Source organism: Megalopta genalis, chromosome 7, assembly GCF_051020955.1.
Source record: "Megalopta genalis isolate 19385.01 chromosome 7, iyMegGena1_principal, whole genome shotgun sequence".
NCBI lineage: Eukaryota > Metazoa > Arthropoda > Insecta > Hymenoptera > Halictidae > Megalopta > Megalopta genalis.
The window spans coordinates 12,320,965-12,347,252 of record NC_135019.1 but is presented as its reverse complement, the minus strand read 5'-3'; the positions used below and the strand labels follow the sequence as shown (position 1 = coordinate 12,347,252).

The 26,288-nt window shown below is 43.6% G+C and overlaps 2 protein-coding genes across 17 annotated transcripts in view; one reads left to right on the top strand and one right to left on the bottom strand.

The window, feature by feature from the left end:
* Window positions 1–26,288, top strand: part of PIP5K59B (Phosphatidylinositol 4-phosphate 5-kinase 59B) — a 72,625-nt gene that overhangs the window by 10,397 nt on the left and 35,940 nt on the right. For 7 of the 16 annotated variants that reach the window (XM_033472783.2, XM_033472779.2, XM_033472782.2 and 4 more), the window contains 10 exons: window positions 38–190; window positions 274–438; window positions 847–1,062; window positions 2,320–2,546; window positions 2,634–2,769; window positions 3,237–3,324; window positions 11,343–11,405; window positions 18,671–18,748; window positions 21,371–21,424; window positions 23,441–23,824. In XM_033472783.2, coding sequence (XP_033328674.2) covers window positions 38–190; window positions 274–438; window positions 847–1,062; window positions 2,320–2,546; window positions 2,634–2,769; window positions 3,237–3,324; window positions 11,343–11,405; window positions 18,671–18,748; window positions 21,371–21,424; window positions 23,441–23,824 — 1,564 coding nt within the window. The remainder of the gene's footprint in view (window positions 1–37; window positions 191–273; window positions 439–846; window positions 1,063–2,319; window positions 2,547–2,633; window positions 2,770–3,236; window positions 3,325–11,342; window positions 11,406–18,670; window positions 18,749–21,370; window positions 21,425–23,440; window positions 23,825–26,288) is intronic. The other 9 variants (XM_076523500.1, XM_076523504.1, XM_076523501.1 and 6 more) reach the window with 8 other exon arrangements.
* LOC117221661 (uncharacterized) overlaps window positions 1–26,288 on the bottom strand; it is a 90,505-nt gene that overhangs the window by 33,512 nt on the left and 30,705 nt on the right. The window lies entirely within an intron of this gene.

Genomic DNA, 26,288 nt, shown 5'->3' with positions numbered 1-26,288 from the left:
GTTGCGACACCGGCTAATCGTCGCTTTGAATATTCAGATGTCGATGTGCAGCGCACCGTTACGCGAATTATCGAATCCAGGCGCTAGTGGGAGTATCTTCTACCTAACCGATGATGACGAGTTCATCATAAAGACTGTGCAACACAAAGAGGGAGAGTTTCTGCAGACCCTACTTCCTGGATATTACATGGTAACTAAATCCGTAAATAAATCTTTAGAAGACTGAAGAATTCTTCTTAGAACACCGCTGACCCGGTCACTAATTTGTTGTAGAACCTGAATCAAAATCCGAGGACGTTACTGCCAAAGTTCTTCGGGTTGTATTGCTATCGTTGCAATAGCAAGAACGTTAGATTAATCGCCATGAATAACCTGCTGCCCTCGTCGGTGAAGCTACATCAGAAATACGATCTGAAGGGTTCAACGTACAAACGAAAGGTAACATCGATTAACCCATTGACTGCCAACTACGAGATATCTCGTAGTAAGCGTCTGTACCAAAACTGCCAGCTACGAGATATCTCGTAATGGGTGCTGCAAGTTTAGATTGGCTACAAATGGCTATTTGAGTTAGGAACTATTAGAAAAAGGATGAATGAAAAATGTATATAGTATAGAGAACATATTGATTATCGATAAAAAAATACTGTAAATACCATTGCAATATTATATCGGTAACTTAATATTATTATATTTTGTAAAACTTCATGTTTTCTTTAAAATAAAACCGTGGCACCCAGGGCAAGACGCGCTAAATTTGCGTGACAGTCAATGGGTTAACAGATAATTGTCGAATGATTTTATGGGAATTATCTTTCTTCTGACGCCGAGATGTTTCTGGTTTAGGCGTCGAAAACAGAAAGGTCCAAGTCTTCTCCGACGTACAAGGACTTGGATTTCATGGAGCATCATTCTGACGGGATCTTCTTGGAGGCGGACACCTACAGCGCTTTGGTGAAAACGATCCAGAGAGACTGCAGGGTGTTGGAGAGCTTCAAGATTATGGACTACTCGCTGCTCGTTGGCATCCATAATCTCGATCAGGCTGCCAGGGAGAAAGCGGTAAGTGCGATTCCGAAGGTGCAATCATTTGCGTTACAGCATAGCAGTATTAAATAACAGAGATAGTTCCCGCGAATTTAAAGCGTGAACTGCGCGAGGCAGCTGTGCCTTTCCGAAGGCTTTATAATTTAACAGATTACTGCTAGATTAACGGACCAGACCTGGGCAGATTTCATTTGAAACGAAGATAAGGAATAACTATTTGAAATAATCCATATCGAAGAGGAAAAAGAAAATTCTTATTCTCCGGAAGAATGTTTCTTCTTAAAGAGTGATCATTTATCATTGTGAGATCAGTCCTTTTATCTTGCAGGAATGTCGATGAGTGTGTCAGTATAAATCAGACTCAGAGCTGATAATTACTTCACTGTGCAATCTCCGAGAAGAATGACATTCTTCAAGCATTATCTCGAATAATCATTTCAAGTAATTCTAAAGTAAAATGACGTGTTACTTTAAATAGTATTTCCAACATTGTTACGCGTTATTTGAACTAATATTTCAAGTAATGTCTCTTTAAACATGCCCAGGTCTGCCTAGTCTTTTTTTAACAAACAATTAATTTTGCTGAAAGACATTAGATTGTTTTCTCAAGATAATGGCAAAAATATATCCGAATATTGGGTTGGGGAATAAGTTCGTAGCGTTTTTATCAAGCAATTTGAAGGCGATTTTCTTTGTTGTTTTCGTTAAGCTCGTGAGGCACCCAGGCTCCCAATTTTTCGGCAAATCCCATTGAATGAAGATGATTGAAAATCGTCAAAAAATCGCAATTTTTGAACTTCGCAAACCATTTCCGTGCTGTAGACTCGCCTATGACACCTTCTCCGTATACGTTGCAAATGTCCCGGGCTGCTTCGGCAGCTTTTTGGCCTCGATGAAAAGCGAAGAAGAGAAGGTGTCGAAAACGTTGCTTCTTACCTCCTGGATATTCCATTTCTAAACCTCAAAAATAACTTAAATTACTCAAAAAGACGATTAGCACAGTTTCGTAGAGCAGAAAGAGCTCTATCGAATGAATATTATACACTTTGTCGAACAGCAAAAAATCGTTGTAAAATAAAAGAAAATATTAAAAACGCTACGAACTTATTCCCCAACCTAATATATTCTGTAGAACCTCGAATATCCAAACACCCTTTATGCCTTTGAATATTCGCCAAGTTTCTTGAGGGAAGTTGTTATTTTCGTGCGAAAATCGCGAAACCGAGTGTCCAGGCTTCGCCAAGCGACCAAAATGCAATTGTTTGGTTTCAGCAGGAACAAAGGTTATCGGCCAGCGCGGACGAAGAGGTCGGGGACGTGGCAGGGGACGCGGGAGGATTCGCTCAAGCAGAAAGAGAGCGTGAAAGAGAGGACAGAATAGGAGCCGGGGCCCTGAACCGATCGCGAAGCATAAACCGACAAAGGCTGGTCGCGCATAGTACCGCTATGGAGAGCATCCAGGCCGAAAGCGAGCCAATCGACGAGGAGGACGATGTACCGTGAGTATCGTGAGGGCCGATCCTCTTACGATTGTATACACCACGGATCCTCTAATAACGTGATTTTAATTGCGTTCGTGTTCCTAGCAGTCCAGGTGGGATCCCTGCTCGCAATGCTCGCGGCGAACGCCTCTTACTCTTCCTTGGTATCATTGATATTTTGCAAAGTTACAGGCTTAAGAAAAAGCTCGAGCACACCTGGAAATCCATGATACACGACGGTGTAAGTACTATCGATTTTACCTTTATCGATTCCGTTCACATTCCGTTCGTTAACTTCAAAATTAATCGCTGGTCTCGGCAACCGATGGCCATTTATAGCTAACATGGTTGGTCCCTTGTTCCACGTTAGACGATTGCAGGGTGGGCCACACGGGTTGTGCCATCATTTTGACAATAAAGAACATTTTCTCTGTTGCCTGAAAGAAGGGGCCCGTCGTTGGCCGTTTTATGTTAACTGCTCGATGACCGGTAATGACCTATGAATTATCATAGATTTAGAAATAAAATACAAAATAGAATTTTCTTGTCGTCTCGAGCCACTTCTTTTTACGACGGTAGTATTCGATGCATAAAAGGGGGAAATAAAAATAGTGAACGGAGGAAGATGTTCTTAATCGTCCGAATGGCACGCGGTGACCGCCTTGAATGAAGCGCAGACGATGAAACGGCGATGATTTATTTTTGCAGGACACGGTATCGGTACACCGGCCGGGCTTTTACGCGCAACGCTTTCAAGACTTCATGGCCAAGACAGTATTCAAGAAGATACCGTCACGTAAGTACCATCCTAATCAGCCTCTTCTAACAAACCTGACCTCAATGTTAACACTGAACAAGGCTCATTCCTAATTTGTAAGCGGTCTCCTTTCGATCAGATTTGAAATCGCGCGGCGTATCGTATCGTTTCGATCCGATTGATTTCCGGCCGACCCGTTTTCTTTCACACCTTTTTGTGGTCTATTAGCAAGAAAACCGCCATACGACATGTTCTTTCGGCTTGTCTCACGTTCGAAGCATAAAGTACAAGTGAAATTCTAGGCTTTAAGTAGAGTGTAGTAGAACTATATAAATATATATCTACACGAACACACAAAAACAAACAAACAAACACACACACACACACACACATGCAAACAAACAAACACATCCCAAGTATTTTTATCAGCTGATCCAGCACGACTCTGTTTCTGTTCGGAGTAACGGCATCGATTACTGTGATTTCGATTAATTGACACGATGCGAAAAACTGTTGTCGCGTGTTCTAGCGTCCATTATCGAGTGAGAATTTCGAACGAACGAAAATAACAAACGAACAAAAGATATAACAGAGATATTATAACGACGTGTAGGAGACACGGAGGGGGTGGGGAAGGGAGGAGGGGGTTGCGCAGGTGTAAAGGCTCAAAGAAAGGGAAAAAAAAGAAAGAAAAGGAAGCGGTGTACTTAACTTATCTACGTTATCCCGCCGTTTACGATTAAGTAGCAACCGTACATTGTCTCTTGTTACTTAAGATTCCAGTTTGTATAGAGCAGTAAGCCATAAGCTAGAGTTACGTATACACATATATATACATATATATTTTTTAGCTTCTTTATTATATACGAATCGCCATCACCGAACGTTCAAATTCCGTTACGATTCGGACGATCACGCTTTTACGAGCAATTACGTTCGCGTACGCAGCATAATAAGTCGTTCGCCAAGCATATCTTTGTCGTCGCGTCCGGCATCTCGTTGCGCGACGATCGACGATCGAGCCAACCGATCGAGAGAATTAACGATTGACTTTCATTTGGTTTCTTTCTTTTCCACTTCGTCGTCGAGCGTGTTCGGCAATCGTGTTCGCTCTCGTTTTTCGTTCGAGGTCCTTTATTATCTTTAAGACGATCGAAGCGAGAACGAGCGAGTCTGTTTCTTGTTCTGTTATTTTTTCTTCTTTTTTTTATTTTTTTAATTACTTTAATATCCTCCCACGATCACACATCAATCACCGCCATCATCTTCACCGGTCATCTTCATCATCGTCACCACGAGAACAAATTTAACCGTCCAAGAGAGAGAGAGAGAGATTCTAATAAACGCGTAATAGTGACTTAAGGTAACGAAAGAACAAAAGAGAAACGATAAATGACTGCAGAGAATGCGACGAATCCCGTGCGGATATCCGAAAACCGAATCGATCGATGCAGAATCAACAAGTGCACGGAATCATCGAGATCATTGGACTGCGGACTTTGCGCGTTCCAATATTCTGGTCGGTGTTGTTCGAAGAAAGTTTCAAAGAATTTTACTGTTTTATCGTATAGAAATTATCGTAGAAATTTGCAACGCGACGGGCTCGCGCTTCTCGCAGCAGAAAACATGTTAACCCTTAACGGTCAAATGCCGCAATACACGCGGCAGATATCAATAAAACCGTAAAATCTGGCAGGAAAAATTGGAAGAATAGGCACGATTGTTTCGATGCAAATATATCAACGAAGTTTTATTTTTAAAAAACGAATATCCCTTCTCTATATTTGATACAAAAATTTTCAGTAAAAAATTTCTCATCGTCTGGAAAACAGTCTGGACTTGGCAGTGTGTAAACTGGAAATATAATAAATAGTTTTGGTCCCCTAAGGGTTAATTTCGCGCGTGGATCCGCAGTCCAATCGAGCCCGTCCTTGATATCATCGTTTCGGATACCTGCATTCCCCTACGATTAACGCTGTCTGATTCAATCATCATCCTGGGTTCCATTGATTTGCGTGAAATTGGTCGCCTCTGGGTTTTACTTTTCATCGGTGGCGCACTAATCGCTAACACGATAACTACACATGGTTTCTTCGACGTTCAGGTGTCTCACGACGTTGTTCCCCTAACCGTTTGCTTTCCATGTTTTTGTTTGTTTCTCGTTTCCTCTGTATAATTTCGTCACGTTCGATTCCGTTTGATTTCTCGCCACCACATCACGTTCACCGTCACGTTCCGTAGCCAGATACTGTCTTCGAACCCGGTTCCATAACGAAAAGAAAAAAAATACGAAAGAAAAGAAAAAGAGATAATTAATTGACGAGCACAAAAATGACCAGTCCACTGGTGTCCACACGCATAGCTGAGTATTTTATGCATCGAAGCCGGTGTCGTTGATCACATTCCTTTTTTTGTTTCTGCGACCGACGACCGTGTGCAAGAATCGCGCGAGCATAATCGCGGTCGACGATTAGGTGTATAAGGGTTCTCCCGTGTGTGAAGCGCGCCAATGCGAAGACAATTTTCATTCGTTGCCGTCCCCACTTACGAAAAAGCTCAAAACAGTCGGGACATCGGAACCGATATACATATATATATATACACACACACATACATATATATACTATATACGTATAGTTGCGTTACAGTCGTCGGCTACGAGAGACTATCAAAATGTTACGTTAATTAGAAATCTCGGTTATGGTTACCGTTTCTCGAAGACTGCGCGAGACGTCGGCAAATTTGATCTCGAGGTCGAGGGTTTAGAGGAAAGTAGCCGAACATCGGTGAAAGAACATCGAACGAGACTCTTCCTTTCGATTTTGAACGTCGAACAGGATCGTATATAATCGTGCCAAAAGTGACAAGTGACGTGTTAGATATAATATCTTAATAAAAAAAGAAAAAAACATAAAAGAAATCGTTCTAGTCTTTGTGATGCTTGCGACACTATGAAGTCGCATTTAAGGAGAACATTCGATTAAACGATGATTAGCTGCTGCGACAAAAATGCATAGCCAAATGTGAAAGACTGCGCAAGTGAAAAACGTTCTCGAATCGAGGCGGAACAAAATGATTTTATCGCGACAATGCGACATCGATTCGCTGTTCCGTGTTTGCCGCTTTCCTTTACGCTTCGAGCCAAGTCTGTCGAAGAATCGGAATCGATGATGTTGTAGTGAAAAAAAAGAACATAGACTTCTGACGCATTTATTAAGATCTCCAGATCGGACATTGCTAGACGGCGTGTATACGTTACTTTTATCCTTCCGGACAAGATTTCCTTCTTGCAAGATTTTATTCTCTGCAGCAACGAGAACGGTGACGTTGCATCGAATGTTATGGAACTTCGTGGCTCAAGCATTTTTTCGAAAATACGAACGGATAATGATCGGACGTAGCAGGAGGTCCCAGTTGAAATAAGACAGTAAACGGTAACCGTGAATCGAGCGAGTACAGTAATGTCTCTCTAACTGACGCTCGGATTATCCACGACACTGGACAATTTGGGGAGAAGGAGATACGATTATTCGAGCCTTACAGATAACCTTGACGTAGCCTTGCGGTTCGTTTTTATAATTGTTGACAATTCGTAGCTATAAAAACGAACCGCGAGACTCGAATAATCGTATCTCCTTCTCCCCAAATTGTCCAGTTGACGCTCGGATTGTCCACGAAAATGGACAATTTGGGAAGAGCAGATACGATTATTCGAGCGGCAAGGCTTATATAAGGTTTTTATAATTGTTGACAATTCGTAGCTATAAAAACGAGCCGCAAGGCTCGAATAATCGCATCTGCTCTTCCCAAATTGTCTATTTTGTGTGCTCGGACAATCCGAGCGTCAATTAGAGAGACATTACTGTATATAGTTCGTTTGCATATCGAGTGATTCCGTGATCGAAGTTCCTTGTTGATATAACCGCGTGCCAAAGGTTTTGTAAGACTATCGCGAGCCTCGCGTTCCTCGTAGTGTACAGGGTAGACATGCCACGGATCGCACAAAATTCGAGAATACTCGCGCCGCGGAGAAACATCCTCGACGATTGCCATAATTAGACTGCGGATTTTTGGGCAAAATAAGAATTGCCTGCGCTAATTGCAAGACACAGAAGCTGCACAGACGTTCCATTCGTTCTTTAATTATTTTACCGGCTTGGAAATGATGCAACTGTATTTAAATTCTTTAAATGTTTTCACCGTTTTCCATTTGATCGGCTCATTTTTGTCGGAAATGCGTAAAATCCGCAGTCTAGCCATAATCGGCGCATTTGTTCTCTCTTGATTTTTATCTCTATTTTTTTTATCCTTTATTTTACGTGGAACGATTTTGTGCGATTTACAAATTCGACGTAGTCCTCGAGTTGTGTACACAGTTGTCGAGTATATTTTTCGGCGAGGAAGCTGCTAGTTCCGGTGTGCCAGTGAGAGAGAGTCGAAGAAAGCGTGTGCTGTGAGAGCGAGAGAGAGAGCGAGTGAGAGAGAGAGAGGAGAGAGACACGGTAGAAGTAGATGAATTTCGTTTTTATTGTGAAAATATTCAGCTATCGGCTCGACGTGGACACCAATGTACATATTTATATATTTTGCAATAAACATTTTCGCTGTTTACCAACTTCATTTCATTTACAAAGCCTACCCGAACGATTTACTTTGTTTCTGTTTCTTCTCTCCACTTGACTCTTTTACGCTATCCTCCGCCACCGATGTTGTATTACGGCTACGTTGACATTTGCTTGTCGCAGCAATTCTAATTAACGGCTAATCGTCGACCACGCTAATCTGCCATCCTCGGTTAAAATGTCTTATCTACTAATTTGCCACTTTTCAGGATGTTCGAACAAATATTTCGAGCATCGCCTGCCTTCTAACTTTTAAGCGAAGCTACAATATTCTCGACACTTCGTAGAGCTCCGAATTAATCAATTCCATTTATTTGTTTTCGCTCGTTTCAAAATGATTTCGTTCATTTAATGCTTCATTTGTTGGATCGTCAGAAATGTTGGGACAGTTCAACGAAGGAGAGCAGTACAGTAATGTCTCTCTAATTGACGCTCAGATTATCCACAAGAACGAAAGATTTTGGAAGAGGAGGTACGATTATTCGTGTCTTATGGCTCGTTTTTTATGGTTATCGATTGTCAACAACTATAAAAACGAGCTGCGAGACTCGAATAATCGTATCTCCTCTTCCCAAATTGTCCACTTTTGCGCATAATCTGAGCGTCAATTAGGGAGACATTACTGTACTGCAACCGCATCTTTTCATCCAAACATTTCTGACTTTTCCAACTTCTCACTGGGAAAACTAACCGACTAAAATGGAATACGAAACCTACCGACCGTCCAAGGTCACTGTCCCCACTGCCATTTGCAGCTCCCACTTTCTAGGCAGTGGGAGGAGCATGATCGAAAGTGGGGACCGATGTCTCGAACGAAGCACAGTAGAATGCCTAACACGAATTGGAACAATTGCAACAGAATTTCTGCTGCAGGCCTATTATACTACTTTCAAAATACTACTCGATCCATCGTAGCATCTCTTCATCCCTCGATCCGTAGTCGTAGGTTTATCTGAACTTGATTTTCTGCATTACCGTCGCGTCGCCCACTTTGTGTACTGTATCTCGATAGCGTATCATGCGACATGTGTTTGTTGTTTGTGTTTTAACGTACGTTTTCGGTTCCACCGGGAAGATTGCGATGTCTCACTCACTGTGAAACCGGTCCCGATCGATCGGATCGGAAACCACTCCCAAAATCCTCTTCCGTTCCTGTCTAGCATTTCTTCGCTTCTGTCGCCTACACTGACTCGCCGAAGTATTTAACCAGTTAGCTGTGGCGCCTCCTTTTTAGAACGCGTACCTATATGTGTCGCGAGAACTAAGCGATGACGAGTATACTCGTCGAACACAGAATAAGTGTCGCTGTTAAAATGTTGGATCGAAAACACGGTTTTATTTTATAAAATTAACAATTTTATTATTAATATTTACTCATTCACTTAACATTAACACATACTACATATATAATAAACGAAAGACGCAAAATCAAATACTTGTAAAAGTTAAAGAAAAGGAAGCAAGGAACGATATATATTAGCACTTTGCACGTCGAACGTCAATATCGTGATCCTTTTCTAATCTTATTTTTATAACAATGTAAACACCTTCGTGCAGGATTTGCCTGAAAATATTCTAAACGTCTTGAAATTTGAGAATACGTTTTTGTTTTCACTAAAATTACAATTTAAATAGCCAATGGTCGCTACTTTTTACGCATGACGAGTATACTCGTCATGACACAAAATACTGTCACTTCTTCATGACGAGTATACTCGTCAAACACAGCTAACTGGTTAAACAGCTGGCGTGGAACGATTCTTCGAATAGAACGTGTGTGCCAAAACTGTTTAAAATTCGAAAAATCGCACACCGTCCAGCAAACCTTCTCTTTTGCATTTCTATAGCCAGTTAAACTATATATTACAATATGTAGTTCATATATATATTAACAATTTATAATTGCTATAAATTGTAATTAAAAAATCGAGAGATCGGTATCGATTCTAATTGCAAAAACGATCGCCACGCATTGCGTTCGCAGAATTTTTCAACGCCGATCGTTGAAACGCTTCGACGAGTCGGTGCGGATCTCTCGGCCACAACACTTCGAACACTTCGCGCGGCGGAACCTGGATTCGTTCGAGCTGTTCGCGAAACGCAAATCGCCCGAGCCCGCGTCTAAACGCATCGCGTTTTTAATTAAAACGACCGTTTTATTAAATCGTTTCATTAAAACGCCGGTAATCGAATGCAAGTAGAAATCGTTTCGAGACGCGCGGAATTCGAGAACCGAAAAAAAGAACGGAAAACAACGAGACGGAGGGGCTCTAGGGGAAGGGGAACTCTCCGGGAAACAAGTTGGCGAGACTAACGACGTAGCCATTTAAAGACGAAAAATCATTACAGTTTCTGTGATCGAGATCCAGGTCAGTGTTCCGCCGGTCAAGGCTGCGCGGGTAAACACGCTCGAATAATCGAGATTCCGCAAGGACGGGTCCAGCAGGGATCATTCGTGGGGAATTCGCGAGCATCGGACGGAACTGACTCCTTGACGATGACGATAGAATGACAGTTGATCGTCGCTTCGTTTCCTCTATCTTTCTTTCTTACTTTCTTTCTTTCTTATTTTCATTTTTTTTCCTTTTTCTACGCTAGTGTACCAAATTACAAGTCGCTCCGAAAATTATCAGATCGAGGAACCAACATCGATTTTGCATCGAATTAACATCGCAGGATGAAACAACCGTAACCTAACTGGTCGTCAAAAGTTTCTAATTGAATCGAGATAATAGAGTTTCTACTTGGATAAGATGGCAAGACGCTTTCTGTTATTTTTGCTTAACATGTTGGTCGCAGAATTCGGCGACACAATTTTGCACCCTGGCTTGAAAATCGATTTCTGACTCGATTGCGCTTCTTTATGCAAATTTTCCGATGCAGTTGCAAGTGGCAGGAATTGAGTAACTTCGATGAACTTCGGAAACTATGAATTAGTATTAAACGTCAACTTCTCTTCGCGACCGCGATGTTGTTCGTCGCCGAAACTATTCAATGGAAACTTTCTCGCGCAGTTATGTTTACAAGAATAGCGTCCGATCCAGCAGACAATGTGATCCTGATCATTCTTGAAGCGCCTTCTAATTTCGTGCGCCCGTGCATCCGTTTCTCTGTCTCTCTCTCTCTCTCTCTATCTATCCGTCCCCGATCCCGTATGAGTTTTTCTCGAATCCAAAATCCGATGCAAGAACGTGTGGTCCCCGCTTTCCTTAGTTGTTGCTATAACTATGATTCTCGGCAGTCCCTGACGATCTATCGTTTCAAACAACGGTCTATATATAGACGTATATATACGACATCGTATAAGTACCGCTATATAAAACGTTCGAAGCTAAATGTTGATGTTTTTGTGTCCCGTGCACTTCTTTCCGTGTCAACCCCCAATGACCTGATCTGACCTGCTACCGATCGAAAACTCGAAAACTATACCAAAAGTGGACCTGCCTGAGATTAAGGGGAATCATCGCAAATTCCGTAACCTCGTCACCAGCTACATAGGTAACTTTGTCTGTCTGTCTGTCTGTCTGTCTGTTCGTCCGTCTGTCTGTCTATCTATCTGTTTGTCTGTCTCTCCAACTTTTTGTATGATATCGTGTATGTTCGTTTTGTTTCATTTGATTTTGAATCGAACACCCCTTAACTTTGTGCCTCTACAAGTAATTCTAACGAGTTCGTCTCCTTTCTGCTTGTTCGTCACACTTTGGTATTGATTTCTTTGGATCCCGGATCGAATTCGAGCCCCGGATCCCGTTCATTCTGCTTCGATTTTGTTTACCAACTCACCCTTCTCGCGGACCGTCCTCCAGTATGCATCGTCCAGCGATTTTTCACGCTTTCTCTGTCCCGTTTCATTTTTGGCTGGCGTGTCTTTGCTCGATCCGATTTTTCCCCTTTTTGCATTGTCTCTTGGTAAACCGAGGATTATCAGTAGACCGTTTGAGACACCGTTTGACTGTAATAGCCGTTGTGTCGATTGCCGCATGCGAAACTTACGGAATCCTTGTTCGTAGACGTAATTCTAGATGTAAGACCCGTAAGTAGAAAACATTGTAAGTACACGACACGTTTCCTCGGCGAACCGGCCGTGTCCTGCGTTCGAAACGGATTCGATCAGCCTGATTCGATCAGAGCCTGACTCGACGATCCTCTTCGATCGCGCGAGACATCGTCTCGCCGAGACTCGCTTACGGTTTGAAGTCCTGGACTTGTACTCTCTGATTGTCCCCTTGTTCCGCTCTCTCACACCTGCCCGTTTTTCTGCCGGCATTTCCGAAAACTCTGCACCCGCGTTCGCCACGACCGACTGCAAGCTTCTTTCTATTCTATTACCCACGTCGAACTAACTTGCAAGCCTTGATCTGTAGTTGTGACATTTGCGCGCGTGTAAGTATGGATTGTACAGGTGCTCCCGAAAGCTGCGGACGTTCCTGCGGACAGCGCGACGAATCGCGCGGCGCATTGTAATCTCCGACGTGTTCTCGATCGCGCGGATCTGTCCGCAGGAACGTACCGGACTGTACCGTTGTAATTAAGACCGATTGACCTCGTGTTTATATACTATTATACTCGCTCGAACTTTTTCTCCACTGCTTTCTGCGTTGCCCGTGGGATCTGCGTGTGCCTGGACAGATATTCTACTCCCGTTTTGTTCACCACTGTCTCACACTTTTTCTCTCTCTTTTTACGCCTCGGACACGTTCACTGTTGATTCAAGGACACGTTCAACCACCCACTCCCGTCGAAACGCACTCGGATCTGGGTCGTCCTCCTCTCGAGGCCCGAGAGGAGCCCGAGCGGCCGCGGTCCTCCGTTCGCGGCCGAAGCTTAAACGTCGATCCCTCGAATTTGTTTCGCGAACTCCACTTCGTTGCTGTTTTTTTTTTGTCTTGCAACACACCCCTCTGTCACGGCCGCTTTTCAGTCGCGGGGAAAGTCATGCGAGGCGAAACATGCGATCTGAGAAGAGAAGTATGAAGCAGATCGAGCTGGGGACAGAGTCGAAGCTGCGTTTAATCGGACGGAGCAATTAACGCGGTCGGACCGTGCGTTTTATTATTATCTGGTTGAGTCGAGGAACTGTACAGCGATCTGGCCCCACCGAGAAAGTCGACGTATTCGCTGCTGATTGTCCTATTCGAAAAGAGTTCCAGCTGTCCGAACGATCAAGAAACAGCCGATTCTTTTTACTATGTTTCTAGTTTAATTAAAATCGCTTCGGAAGCGTTGCTGGAAAGTTTCGAGGCTCCGAATGATTTACAAACGGCGCTATCAATTAGCGCGTATCCATAATTTCGGCGGTAATCGCGCCGCGATCTTGTTCAATTAATACTAATGGAATACTCGTTCGAACAGCAGGAAAATCAAATTTAACGTGCACCGTCTCGTTTTAGCGGCGATCGCGTCAGCAATGCGGAAAATTTTTTTATGAACTCGATTTCAAGCGAGAGAGAGCAGCGGATAACGTGGGCGTTCGGTGATCACGATCATCGTCTCTCTGACAGCGATCGAATCGGAATCGCCGCGAAAGAAGCGGGATCGAGCTCTGCACACGTTCGTTACATAATCGAATTAGTGTAGCGTTCCGGTCGCGGATCAACGTCTCGTTGCGTGCGTCGACTCTGTCGTTTCGTTTTCCCCCCCTGCGCACGTGTCTGAAGAACACTTTTGCACGGACTGCCGCGGCACCGTCGGGACGCGCCTCGTTCTAGTTAACATCGTTATCCGGATTTTAATCAGACCTGAACATCGCCGGGATATTAGCATTAGCCTCTAGCGCGGCGAGAGAAACCGCTCCCGAGGCTCGGGCGAGCCTCCTCTGTCTGTCGCGATTTCTATCGAACGTCTTCCATGTACGTATCACACGCAATTACCCAGACCCCCATGTGAACGTTTTCTTGCAACTAATCGTTTCAGTTACAGAGGCATGACAGACAGTAGTGTAACCATCTCGAGCGACACACACGTAACGATTGTATTAGCGATTTTAGAGGAGACGACGAGAACACACACAACGTTGCGCCCCGCGGTCGTTGATCGCGGGGTGACACGGGGAGAGAGAGCTTTCGGTGTTGTCGGCTTGATTCATTTAATACCACCATAGATTTCTCTGTCTATCGTCGTCTTAGAATTCGCTCTTCCGAGCGGAGCATCGGGCATGCCACCGATTTCAACTACACGGTGTCCGAAAAGTGTCTCGCATCACGGAAATGCGGGGTAGCCGCGATCATTCTAAGTAACTTTTTCCTTTGCGAAAAAGGATAAAGTTACGTAGAAAAGACTCGGTGGTAGGAGCACGTGGCGCTCGATCGATCGAAAACGTTGTGGTTCGCGCCATCGCCTCTCATTGGTCGGTGTTCTTCGTTAATAAATCGCAAGCAAAGCCGCAGATTGCATTTTCGCGAAGAAAAAAGTTACTTAGAATGATCTCAGCTACCCCACATTTCCGTATTGCGAGACATTTTTGGGACACCCTGTATATTTGTCAGGCTGGTACGTCTGCGCTTACGATAAACGTTGCTGGGATTTCAACCGTACCGTCAGCCAGTTATGAGGAAATTAGGTGCAAAGTCTGCGCATTCCGTTAGTACGGTCGAACGTCGAACAGCCAAGTATAGTAATTTCTCTCGCGTTGTCTCTCGGCTTGGAGACGAAGATGGACGACTCGGGAAGAGAAGAGAAGATTATTCGAGCTCTGCGGCGTGTTTTTATAGTTGCCGATCATCGACGATTACAGCGAATTCTCCACAATTGTCCTTCAGCTTGTAAGCAAAAATGGACAATTTGGGAAAAGGAGATACGATTATTTGCGCCTCGTATTTATAGTTTAACTTAAATTTAGTTAGTTTAATAACTCGAATAATCGTATCTCCTTTTCCCAAATTGCCCATTTTTGTCTACAAGCTGAAAGACAATTGGAGAGAATTTATTATATCTCCTATTTCCAAGTTGTTCATTTTCGTTTCCAAGCTGAGAGACAATGTGAGAGAAATTACTGTATTTACGGTGTAGCAACAAGCGTCGCTTTCTACCAAATGTTTAACAAACTTTACACACGATTCACACATAATTGATTGCTCATGTACTGCTAAAATTTTAGCCACGCTTATCGTAGGTATTAGATCATGCATCGGCTTACCAAATATTCGTTGAAATCGGTGGGAGCTATGTCCGATGCTCCCCTTGCTAGACAAGAGAATAGCTCCAGCCGAGGAGGTCGATCGTAGTTTTCCGATTCCTTTACGTAGAGAGGTAATGTAGACTCTACATGGTAGAGGTATCTTTCGATGAAACGTAGCATCACGGTGGGAAAGTTAGTCATAGTGCGTGGCAGACAGTGCTGTAGCGAGGGGCAGTCTGCGCTGGTGCTTTCGGAGCGTTTGCGGAAATCTTCTAGCTTTAGTATGAAAACGTCTGGAGCACAGAGATCGAGCTCCAGGTTCTTCTAAAAATTTAAATATCCCTTAAAACGATGAATGCTATGCCGTACAAAGACGAACCTAACCCTTTTGATGTTTGCTGGCTGTCTAGAAGAGACTAGCAACCCTCTAGGAAATGTGTAAAACATTCGGAAGACCCTAATCAGTAGACTGCGGATCTTTATGCGATATGAAAATGTTGTGCATCGATTACGATAAGCAGGAAATGCATAGGTATTTGTTCCTGTCCATTTTATTGAGTTTTAAATAATATAAGAAAAATATTGCATTCCTTGTAATAGTGTCATTGTTTTGTATTTCAACTACAACTGCATCAAAATTAGCCGGTCCGATTTACCGAGCTGTCTATCAGATATCCGAGATAAAAGGAAGACTGAAGATCCAAGCCAGCGTCTAATTTTTTAACGCTAAAACTACGAAACCAGTCGAAACGACTGGTTCCTGTTTTCTTTCTTTTGTTTATGTTAGTCAATTTTTCTGTCTAAAATATGTTTCTGTTAGACAGTTTTATGTGGACTTCTTCACCGAAGCACATATTATAATAAAAATCGTAGGAAGCTTAAATAAATCCAATCTTGTCATTGTTATAAAACATTCGGAAGGCCCTAATCAGTAGACTCTGGATCTTCATGCGATATGGAAATTTTTTTTGTGCATCGATTACGATAAACAGGAAATGCATAGGTATTTGTCCCTGTCCATTTTATTGAGTTTTAAATAATATAAGAAAAATATTGCATTCCTTGTAATAGTGTCATTGTTTTGTATTTCAACTATACAAATATAGTTATATTATCAAGGTTATAATAAAACCTTGACATAACCAGTCGAAACGACTGGTTCCTGTTTTTCTCTTTTGTTTGTGTTAGTCATTTTTCTGTCTAAAATGTTTCTGTTAGACACTTTTATGTGGACTTCTTCGCCGAAGCACATATTATAATAAAAATCGTAGGAAGCTTCAATAAATCCAATCTTGTCATTGTTATAAAACATTCGGAAGGCCCTAATCAGTAGACTCTGGATCTTCATGCGATATGGAAATTTTTTTTGTGCATCGATTACGATAAACAGGAAATGCATAGGTATTTGTCCCTGTCCATTTTATTGAGTTTTAAATAATATAAGAAAAATATTGCATTCCTTGTAATAGTGTCATTGTTTTGTATTTCAACTATACAAATATAGTTATATTATCAAGGTTATAATAAAACCTTGACATAACCAGTCGAAACGACTGGTTCCTGTTTTTCTCTTTTGTTTGTGTTAGTCATTTTTCTGTCTAAAATGTTTCTGTTAGACAGTTTTATGTGGACTTCTTCACCGAAGCACATATTATAATAAAAATCGTAGGAAGCTTAAATAAATCCAATCTTGTCATTGTTATAAAACATTCGGAAGGCCCTAATCAGTAGACTCTGGATCTTCATGCGATATGGAAATTTTTTTTGTGCATCGATTACGATAAACAGGAAATGCATAGGTATTTGTCCCTGTCCATTTTATTGAGTTTTAAATAATATAAGAAAAATATTGCATTCCTTGTAATAGTGTCATTGTTTCGTATTTCAACTATACAAATATAGTTATATTATCAAGGTTATAATAAAACCTTGACATAACCAGTCGAAACGACTGGTTCCTGTTTTTCTCTTTTGTTTGTGTTAGTCATTTTTCTGTCTAAAATGTTTCTGTTAGACACTTTTATGTGGACTTCTTCGCCGAAGCACATATTATAATAAAAATCGTAGGAAGCTTCAATAAATCCAATCTTGTCATTGTTATAAAACAATATACAAAAATGTCTCTCTAATTGACGCTCGGATTGTCCACAAAAATGGACATTATCGATTGTCAACAACTATAAAAACGAGCTGCAAGGCTCGAGTAATCGTATCTCCTCTTTCCAAATTGTCCATATTTCTGCACAATCTGAGCGTCAATTTAGGGAGACATTACTGTACGTACGTTAGTCACGCTTAGGGCTCGGTGGTTCTATTGTTAGCTGATATTGGGGCAATTCCGCGAATATGCTCGTTACTTTTGCATCAGTGGAATTGGCGTTAAGAAGACAGAGTTCGAGGAAAATTGTTTCCATGAGAATTGTTCGGGGAACGCTCCTGAAAGCTCCTGCGCAAGTCGAGGGAAACGGTGCTCTTAACACGTTCCGTGCCGAGCTTTTTTTATTCGAATCTTCACACTTTGATATTTTACTAAAACTTGATGTATTACGTGCAATTATTAATTCTCGTACACATAACAACATAACAAAAACTTATCAACGCCCATTCTTGCGGTGGAAATTGATTCTTCGGTTCTAAATTTCTTGTAAACAATTTGTTCAGTTCACTAAGTAAACATGCAAGCGTGTACCATCGATGGTACACGTGGCACGGAACGTGTTAACGAATACGGTGCGAAAATAAGTGTCCCCGTGATGCGACCGCACAGAATACATACTGCGTACGGTGATTACGTACGCAGGCCGCACTGAGAAAACTTTTTCGAAACAAAGTCGAGACGCTTCACGCCCAAGCTAACACTTGCTACGGTACTGACGTCAGCTTTTGTAGCGTTAACTGGTTTGATCTACCCTCGATAGGTGCCGGCCTGCCAGGGAGAGGGATCTGATCGAAACGTGGACTTTTTGTGGACAGCGTACACGAGCTGCTTGTACGCGATCGTAGACGTAGATAACTGTTTACGTGATATCCGAACCTTCGGACTGCATAGTTGACCGGTGCTCGTGGACGTGAATTCTATGGCTGCCAGGAAGCACGCGGCGCGTGACTTTTTTTTCCACTCACGAGATACTAAAAGCTTATAGTTCTAATCGCTAATGCTTGTAGTATTTGATATCAGTAGCGTTTCGAATTGCATAATTTTTATCAGCATTTGTTCCCACGATGTTTCCTCCGATAAATACGTAAACCTTAGGTGCTGCAGTTCAATCGTTGCATTAACAGAATTTTCTTTTAAATTGTCAATCGCGCTGTTCTTTCTTACAGCCGCAGAATTGTGTCTCGAATGAACCGGAAATAGCTTCCGTTTTGATTGTAAATAGAACTGTAAATAATTCTGCGAGATTCTGTACAGTACAGTAAAGTTAACTGGCCGCAGCTGCAGCCAACGATGTGCGTCCAGCTAACGAGCATCTCGTAAACTTGCATACGAAACGGTTTCAAGGCAGCGACCGTTCAAAAAGTCAACGTTTTAATTGGGTCAGTCTTCTCGCGAGACCTCCAAATAATCTGTCCGATCTCCGCATCGATGTCCTTCTGCCGCTCAACCATGTGTCCGTATTTATAACAGTTGCGATTTGTGTTTCAGCGTTGAAACATTCCCCGTCGAAGAGAAAAAGCATCACCAGGCCGCTCAGGCCTCTGGACGGCGACTTCGATTCCACCGGTAAGTTTGCACACGCGTCTCTCGAACGATCACTTTTTTTACAAACAATCTTTATGCTTCACACGGTCGCCACACGCGTACGGAAGTTTCACCGATTTTCGGAACTCCACGAAACGTTCGTTACGCGATCGCGGACTCAAAGTTGCTGTTGGCTGTACGAACAGAGGAAAGAAGTATCTCGCGCCACACGTAAATGTTGCTGTCACCGGACCGCGAATTGTTTGATAAATAACAATTTCCTGGATCGATCGTATAGAGCAGGAGTTGAACAAAGATTCGGTTTCCTTGTCCGAAACTTTTACAAATTTATTTCTCTTATAAATACCTAAATTCCATAGTCCAATTTAAAGCGATGAGAAGATTAATTTAAATTGGAGTGTGAGATTGATTGTAGGAGATTTTTATGGAAAATTTAATTATAGATTTTACGTAAAATTTAATTATAAATTTTATGTACAATTTAAGTATAGATTTTACGTAATAATTAATTATAGATTTTACGTAAAATTTAATTATAGATTTTACGTACAATTTAATTATAGATTTTACGTAAAATTTAATCATAGATTTTACGTAAAATTTAATTATCGATTTTACGTGAAATTTATTTATAATTTAAAATAATGTGAAGATTAATTTTAAATTGGAGTGTGAGATCGATTATAGGAGATTTTTAAGGAAAATTTAATTATAGATTTTACGTGAAATTTATTTATAGATTTTACGTACAATTTAATTATAGATTTTACGTAAAATTTATAATTAAATTTTACAATTTAATTATAATTTAATTTAAATTTATAATTATAAATTTTACGTAAAAGTTAACCATAAGGAATTTTAATACTTTGTGCATTATTACTAGATCAACGGCTTGTTTTCTTAACCCGAACCTTTCCAAAACTAAGCTTTCCTACTATGAAAACAGTGAAAATGAATTTCTTTCGCGATCGTACAGACAACAGGAAATTCCGAATACTGGCTGAACGAGAATCGACGATCTTTGAAACAATGTTTTGAACAGCGATCGAACGGAAAGTCGAACTGAAATCGTTCAGAAACGGGATCGAAATGCGTAAACGCGATCGTTCCGGATCGAACGAAAATATACGAGCGTTTCCGTTCCGAAAATCGTGCGGATGATTCGAACGAAAATCTTCCGCGGTTCTATTATTGGCTTTGCGCTGAATTTCACGTGTGTAGCCAGGCACAGCGATCAGCGCAGTAAACTTAGATGCGGCATTCCCACGTTACCCGCTTCCAAAACGTTCACCACGCTCCCGGTCCGTCACGGCGCCAGCAATCCCGTCTGAATCATCCCTTACCGGCGTGCCGTTCCCTCCAGAAGTTACCCTGTCGCTTTTACGAAGATTGCCCGCGCGTGCTTCCACGTGCTAATGACGTACGCCTATCGTGTTACGGGCTGGCAGGTAATTCGCTGTCACGTTCCACCGAATCTGGTTCGAACCGAACAAAAAGTATCGCTCCGAGACACTCTGAAAAGCGAACTCGAGTGCGAACAACGGAATTATGCTGATTGTGCAGAGGGCTGGTTTCATCGACCGAACCGATCAGAGGATCCTGGTTCTTTCCATTAACCCTTTCGGTACGAGCGCCGGATATATCCGGTATCCATCTAGTCGCCTGTGTGGCCGAGCGCCGGATATATCCGGCATCCATCTGATGACCAATATGGACGAGTGCCGAATACATCTGGCATCCATGTAAGCCATATTTCTGTAGGCCCTTTACAGAATGTTTGCAGGAAACATTTAAAGAAAGATTTAGAAACGGATTAAGCACAGTCATTACTTAACGCTTAAGAAAATCTTCGTACAAAAGTGGACCGACCCTGCGTTATGTGCGCATTTTCGGCGCGGCACCCCGTGCAGTGGGAGTGTCACGGCGGACAACGCGCTCGTACCGAAATGGTTAACGAGCAAACGAGACGCAAACTTCTTTTACGTTTGCAAATTTCTGCGAACCGCTGTTCAAATTAAGTGTCCAGTTCGCGTCGGAGATCTCGCGGGTCCGTCTAAAAGTACCAGCTAAAATTCATGCGACCGGTTAGCCATTTTACGGCCATTTTAACGTTTAATCTAGGAGCACGAAGACGCTCCCGATCGCTCGCACACTCGGCATACTACCGTTACACACATCGTTTGGCAAATTGTATGGCAACGAAAGAATTCGGCACACTGATTGGATCTCTGTTTATACGAAAATTCCGCGAGGAAATTCGTCGTTTGTCGGATCTGGTCAGACGGAAACTCTGATCAGACGCGAGGACCGTACGTATTACAGCTTTCTATCGTGAATGTCAGTCGAATGCGCGCATTCCGACCGTTGAGTCCCCCTATGTTTGCCTCGAACGTCCCTTGCTCGACTATTCCCCCCTCCCCCGTTTCGTCTCGGGAACACCTCCGATATGCGAATGGACAAAGAGACTTGCAACCGATCGAGAATCTCGTCGCGTTTCGATAAGACCGGCATACGAAAAAAAATTGCCGCGACGCGACGCGAACGAACGTCTCTCTCCAGAGCTTGGAAGTTTCTCTGTCCGATCAAGTGTCGCACTCATGGTGATACGGTAATGGTACATGGTGTTATGTGGTGGTTTAGCGGTGCCGACAACCGGAAGTACGACAATGCATGCTACGTCACCTACGAAGGCCGGTGAGTCTCATACAGATCACTTACTTTCCTATTGTCCGTTGTCGTTTCCATTTCTATCGCGGTCTCTGTCGAGGAGGTCGGCGAACATTCTCGCAGAATGCCGGTCCCGAGAGGACCGTCGATGTATATAGTTAGACGAACGATTCGTTGTCGCGATAACATCGGTTTTGATCACGCTCATCCGTCCTTGTTTTATTAGCGGTATTATATCTCGACGGGCAATGCAACGTTGCCTCGCGCCGCGGCGCACCATCGACGTTTCCATTTCCCTAGGAAACGGAGTTCAACCATCGTTTGGTAGAAGCTAGCAGACGAACGTCGTGCCATCCGTCTACAAATTCTATCGCAAAAGCGTTTAACACGTTGGCTGCCACGCCAAGGTCCGTAAAAGTTAAGCGAAATCGAGAGAACTTATTTTATCGCACGCTGCTCGAAAAGATTAGGGTAACTTCGCGAAGAAAAATCGCAGCCAAGATTCTTTTATTTAACCCTTTCAACTCGAGTGGCGACTCTGAGGCGCCACTAAAAATTGCTGTACTATTTTTCAAAATAATTGTAATAGTATCAGACTCGTTTATATCGTAAAAAAACTCTTAAAATTGCAAGTTTTGTACTTGCCAATAGGCTTTCGTACGCATAAATCGTATAAGATAGAAACACTGTAGATCAGAAAATATGTTTAAAATATAATTAAAATAGCTTCGAGTGCAAGGGGTTAAATTAAAGGGGAAAGATCGTGATTTATTCCGCTGCAAACGACATCTCCGAAATAAATTTGACAAAACCCGAGAATTTCGTCAAACTCGGCAATTTTCAATGTGACAAACATGGCGCTACATTGGAAGGGTTAAGGTGGTGAGGGTGCGTCGCACTTAAAATCGAGAAACGGTGTCTCAAAGTAGAGATTTCAAGCTTTAATTTGAAATCAAAATGGTCATCCTACGATGATTTTTCGCGGAGTTATAGACAATCAAAGTCGGCCAATTTTTATCTAAGTTTTTTCTATGCTATAACTTTTTTTCAGCATAAACTTTTGCAAATTTCTTGCACTCTGTACGTTCTAGGAAACTTTGGTTTGTTTCCTACGCTATAACCAAAATTATGTTTCAAGTTTGATAAGAAAATTATGTCATCCATACACGGCTTACGGGGCAGTCAAAGTGTTAAAACAGATATCTTAATGGACGAAATGAATTAAAAGTTTCTCTATCTCCTCTGTGAAAGTGTTTTTAATAAGTTTTCAATTCAGTTTTAATAAATAAGTGTTTTTAACATCGTTGTAACTGTCTCGAAAACGATATTTCGGCAAAATTTCAAATGTTGGATGAGAAAGAAGCTTTTTTCGATGAACGAATTAAAACGAGGAGCAGCAAAATGAACTCGATAGTTTAAGATCCAGTCAAGAATCAAATGAAATCTTCTGAAGCAGAGATATAAGCATTATTCGGATCGTTTCGAATAAATATTTATCTAAGATAATTATCCGAATGAATTCCTTGTAGTCGAATATTTTATTCGTATAATTCGAAAAAGTAATACGGACTAAACTATAAAAAAACACTTTACATTACCTCATTTTTATTCAAATCAATTATTCCCCGTACGAATTCCACGAATTCTCATTCGAACGACCGAATTCCTATTGAAATCAAATTTTATTCGGATAAATAAATATCTAGATAAATTTGCATTCGATCGAATAAATTTATTCGAATGAAATTGAATATTATTCTCGAATGAAATTGTGTTGGTCGGTATTCATCTTTAACCGATCATCCGAACAAAACGTTGCCGAACTCTGGCTCGAAGATAGACGGATTACGAGGCAGCGTTGCAGTGCCCGCGAATCATCATTCCACAGTCTCTCACGTAGCCTCTCTGTTTCTCTCTTTCACCTCTCTGTACCCCTCTCTTCCCCCGTGTTCACTGCCGTGGCCGCACGACCCCCTTGCCTCTGTCCGTCTCCCACGACGGACGACCTTCGACCGCCCTTGCGACCGACCTTGGCCGAAGCAGTGACGCCGACAGACCCCATGATCAGCACGACCAGCACCGTGGTGTCCGCCGGTTCGGCTCCGATCGCCACCTCCACCCCGGTAAACTTCGCCAGCGGCTCGGTGAGCCCGCCCCCGTTGACCTTGGCCGCGGGCCCGATCCCGGTCCCGGTCCACCAAGAACCAGTCCAGGCGAGCTCGGCGGCCAAGGCGACGAGCTACCCGGCCGTGCTGAAGGGCAGGACCGCCGCCAGCCCGCCGATCCCGAACCTGGTACCCTCCGGCAAGGTACCGCCCCCTGTCCCGCCAAGAGGCACCGGTCAGTCGAGGACCGCCGGCAGGTCCTCGGAGGAGCACCGTGGCCCCGGGACGGCCACCTCGACGTCCTCGATCACATCCAGCCGAGGTGACCAACCAGCCATAATCACGAGATACCGCTTGCATGACAGTTCGAGCATCCTGCACCAAAAACCCACAACACCACCCGACAATCACACCTCCGCCGCGGTCTCGGCTAACACCACGACCTCCGACCACTATGTCACCTCATTCACCACTACCGCCACCACTGCCACGACCCCTACATACGACGTGAACGCGTTGCATGCCCGTACGTCGACTCCCACCTACCAAACCCAGAGAATCGACAGCCTGGCGACGATCCAGCGGTCGAGGGTCGCGGCCGCCTTCGAGGCCGTCCGCGAGGAGGAGGACCGCTGGGGCGGCTGGCCGGGGAACATCGAGGAGGACGACGAGTTCGTCAGCATCGAGAGAATCAACGGGGACTACGTGATCCGATCCAGCCCGTTCCCGTTCCGGCCCGAAAGGGGCAACTTCGTGAAGCCCAGGGTGCAGCGGATCGAAGCCGCGGCACCGCCGGTGGAGCCGGCGAGGCCGAAGAGCGACGCCATGGCCAAGTTCACGTACTTCTTGAACCCGTCGGCCAGGTCCGAGCTAATGAACTACAAGATGTCGCGGAAGGACAAGAAACACTCGGAGACCTACTACGAGCGGATGAAGAGGAAGCAGAAGGAGCTCGAGGCCTCTCTGAACACGATCACCGCGCTGACTCGGAGAAGCGAGGCGGCGAACAAGATCTCCGGCGATAAGACGGTCGATCCCGGCGGTGGATCGACGCTGGCAAGAAAGGGGAAGATCGATCAGAAGTTGCCGGAGCGCAGGCGGGAGAGTCGTTTACTGAAGAAAATCAGGCAGAAGTCTGCGCAGAGGAGGAAGAAGCTTGCTCCGGAGCCGACTCCCGCGATACAGACCTTCGACGGGTCGAAGAAGATCGATCGGGTTCTCGATAGTCCACGGAAGAAGCTGGAGACGCCTCCGAGACCTAGCTTCGTCGGCGAACGGCTAGCTAAATCAACCGGCGACGTCGGCGAGCTGCAAGGGGACAAAGTCTTGCATTTGAAGTCCGAGAAGAGAACTTTCAGGGTGACCAAAGTCGAGGAGGCGGCCAGACGAAAGAGCTCCGAGGCGGTCTATGCTTCGACGACGATTGGAGCTCGCAGAGCGTCTAGAATCACGAGAAGCAAAGACGGTTATGAGTCCTCGGTGGCTTCGGACTACCTTCGGGCGAATAAGAAGATCGCTGGAAGAGACCTGGGAAGTGGTTCGTCGAAATGGAGCTCCGGTTCCAAGGAGCAGGAGAAGAAGGATGGAGGATCGATGGGATCCAAGTTAGTGCCTAACAAGTCTTTCTTGCACGCCTATCGGCATCAAGCAGAGAGATATTAGTCCCCGAGTCGAAGAGGAGAACTCATCGTAGAGGAAGTCGTGCGATCTTGAGATCTCGAAGACGGGGGAGAATCGATGATGGCGCGTTGTCCGAGCGGAAAAGTTGAGACGCGTGGTCATGCTACGAGATCTCAAGATTTTAGAGGCGAGAATTTCTGTGAAGAAAACGAGTCGGTCCTCGCTCGATCGAACGATCGAGAAGAGGGACCGTGTAGCAAGAAGAAGACTGGAGGAGGCTTTCAAGCGCCGGCCCGAGAAACCACTCCGAAAAAAAGCCAACTTTCTCTCGTGCATGCGCGAAGTACACATCACTCCGAGTTACTTTTCGTTCTCGCATCTCATCACTCGATCTCTCGTTCTCCAGTTTTGTAACACGTCGGTCCCCGTACGCAACGAATCTTCCTCCCTTGTCCGTAGAGAAGAGAGAGAAGAGGTCGGGGTAGCCCGACGTTCCCGCGCGGTCTTTGCCCGCCGGCTGGACGGGATATATGCGCTTTGTTGTTAAAACCGTTCCGTTTGTTCGCTGTGTGCCGTTTCCCCATCGTCGATTTTACGGCGTCGACGAGAGGTACCGTTTTCTTTTTCTATCGGCCGATGCCGAACCTACGATCGGCAGACGCGAGGGTACAGTAACGTCTCTCCAATTGACGCTCAGATTGACCAGAAAAATGGACAATTTGGGAAGAGGAGATACGATTGTTCGAGCCTTGCGGTTTACCTTTACAGTTATGAATTGTCCACAATTATAAAAACGAGTCGCAAGGCTCGAATAATCCATTCCATTCCATTTCCATCTTAGTGGACAATCTAAGCGTCAGTAACTGTAGTATTTTCACATAACAGTGATTTTCATAACAGTACTGTAGTATTTTCTAGATACAGTAATGTCTCTCTAATTGACGCTCAGATTGTCCACTAAAATGGAAATGGAATGGAATGGATTATCCGAGCCTTGCGATTTACTTTTACAGTTATAAATTGTCCACAATTATAAAAACGAGCCGCAAGGCTCGAATAATCGTATCTCGTCTCCCCGAATTACAGTAATGTCTCCCTTACTGACGCTCAGATTGTGCAGAAAAATGCACAATTTGGGAAGAGGAGACACGATTATTCGAGTCTTG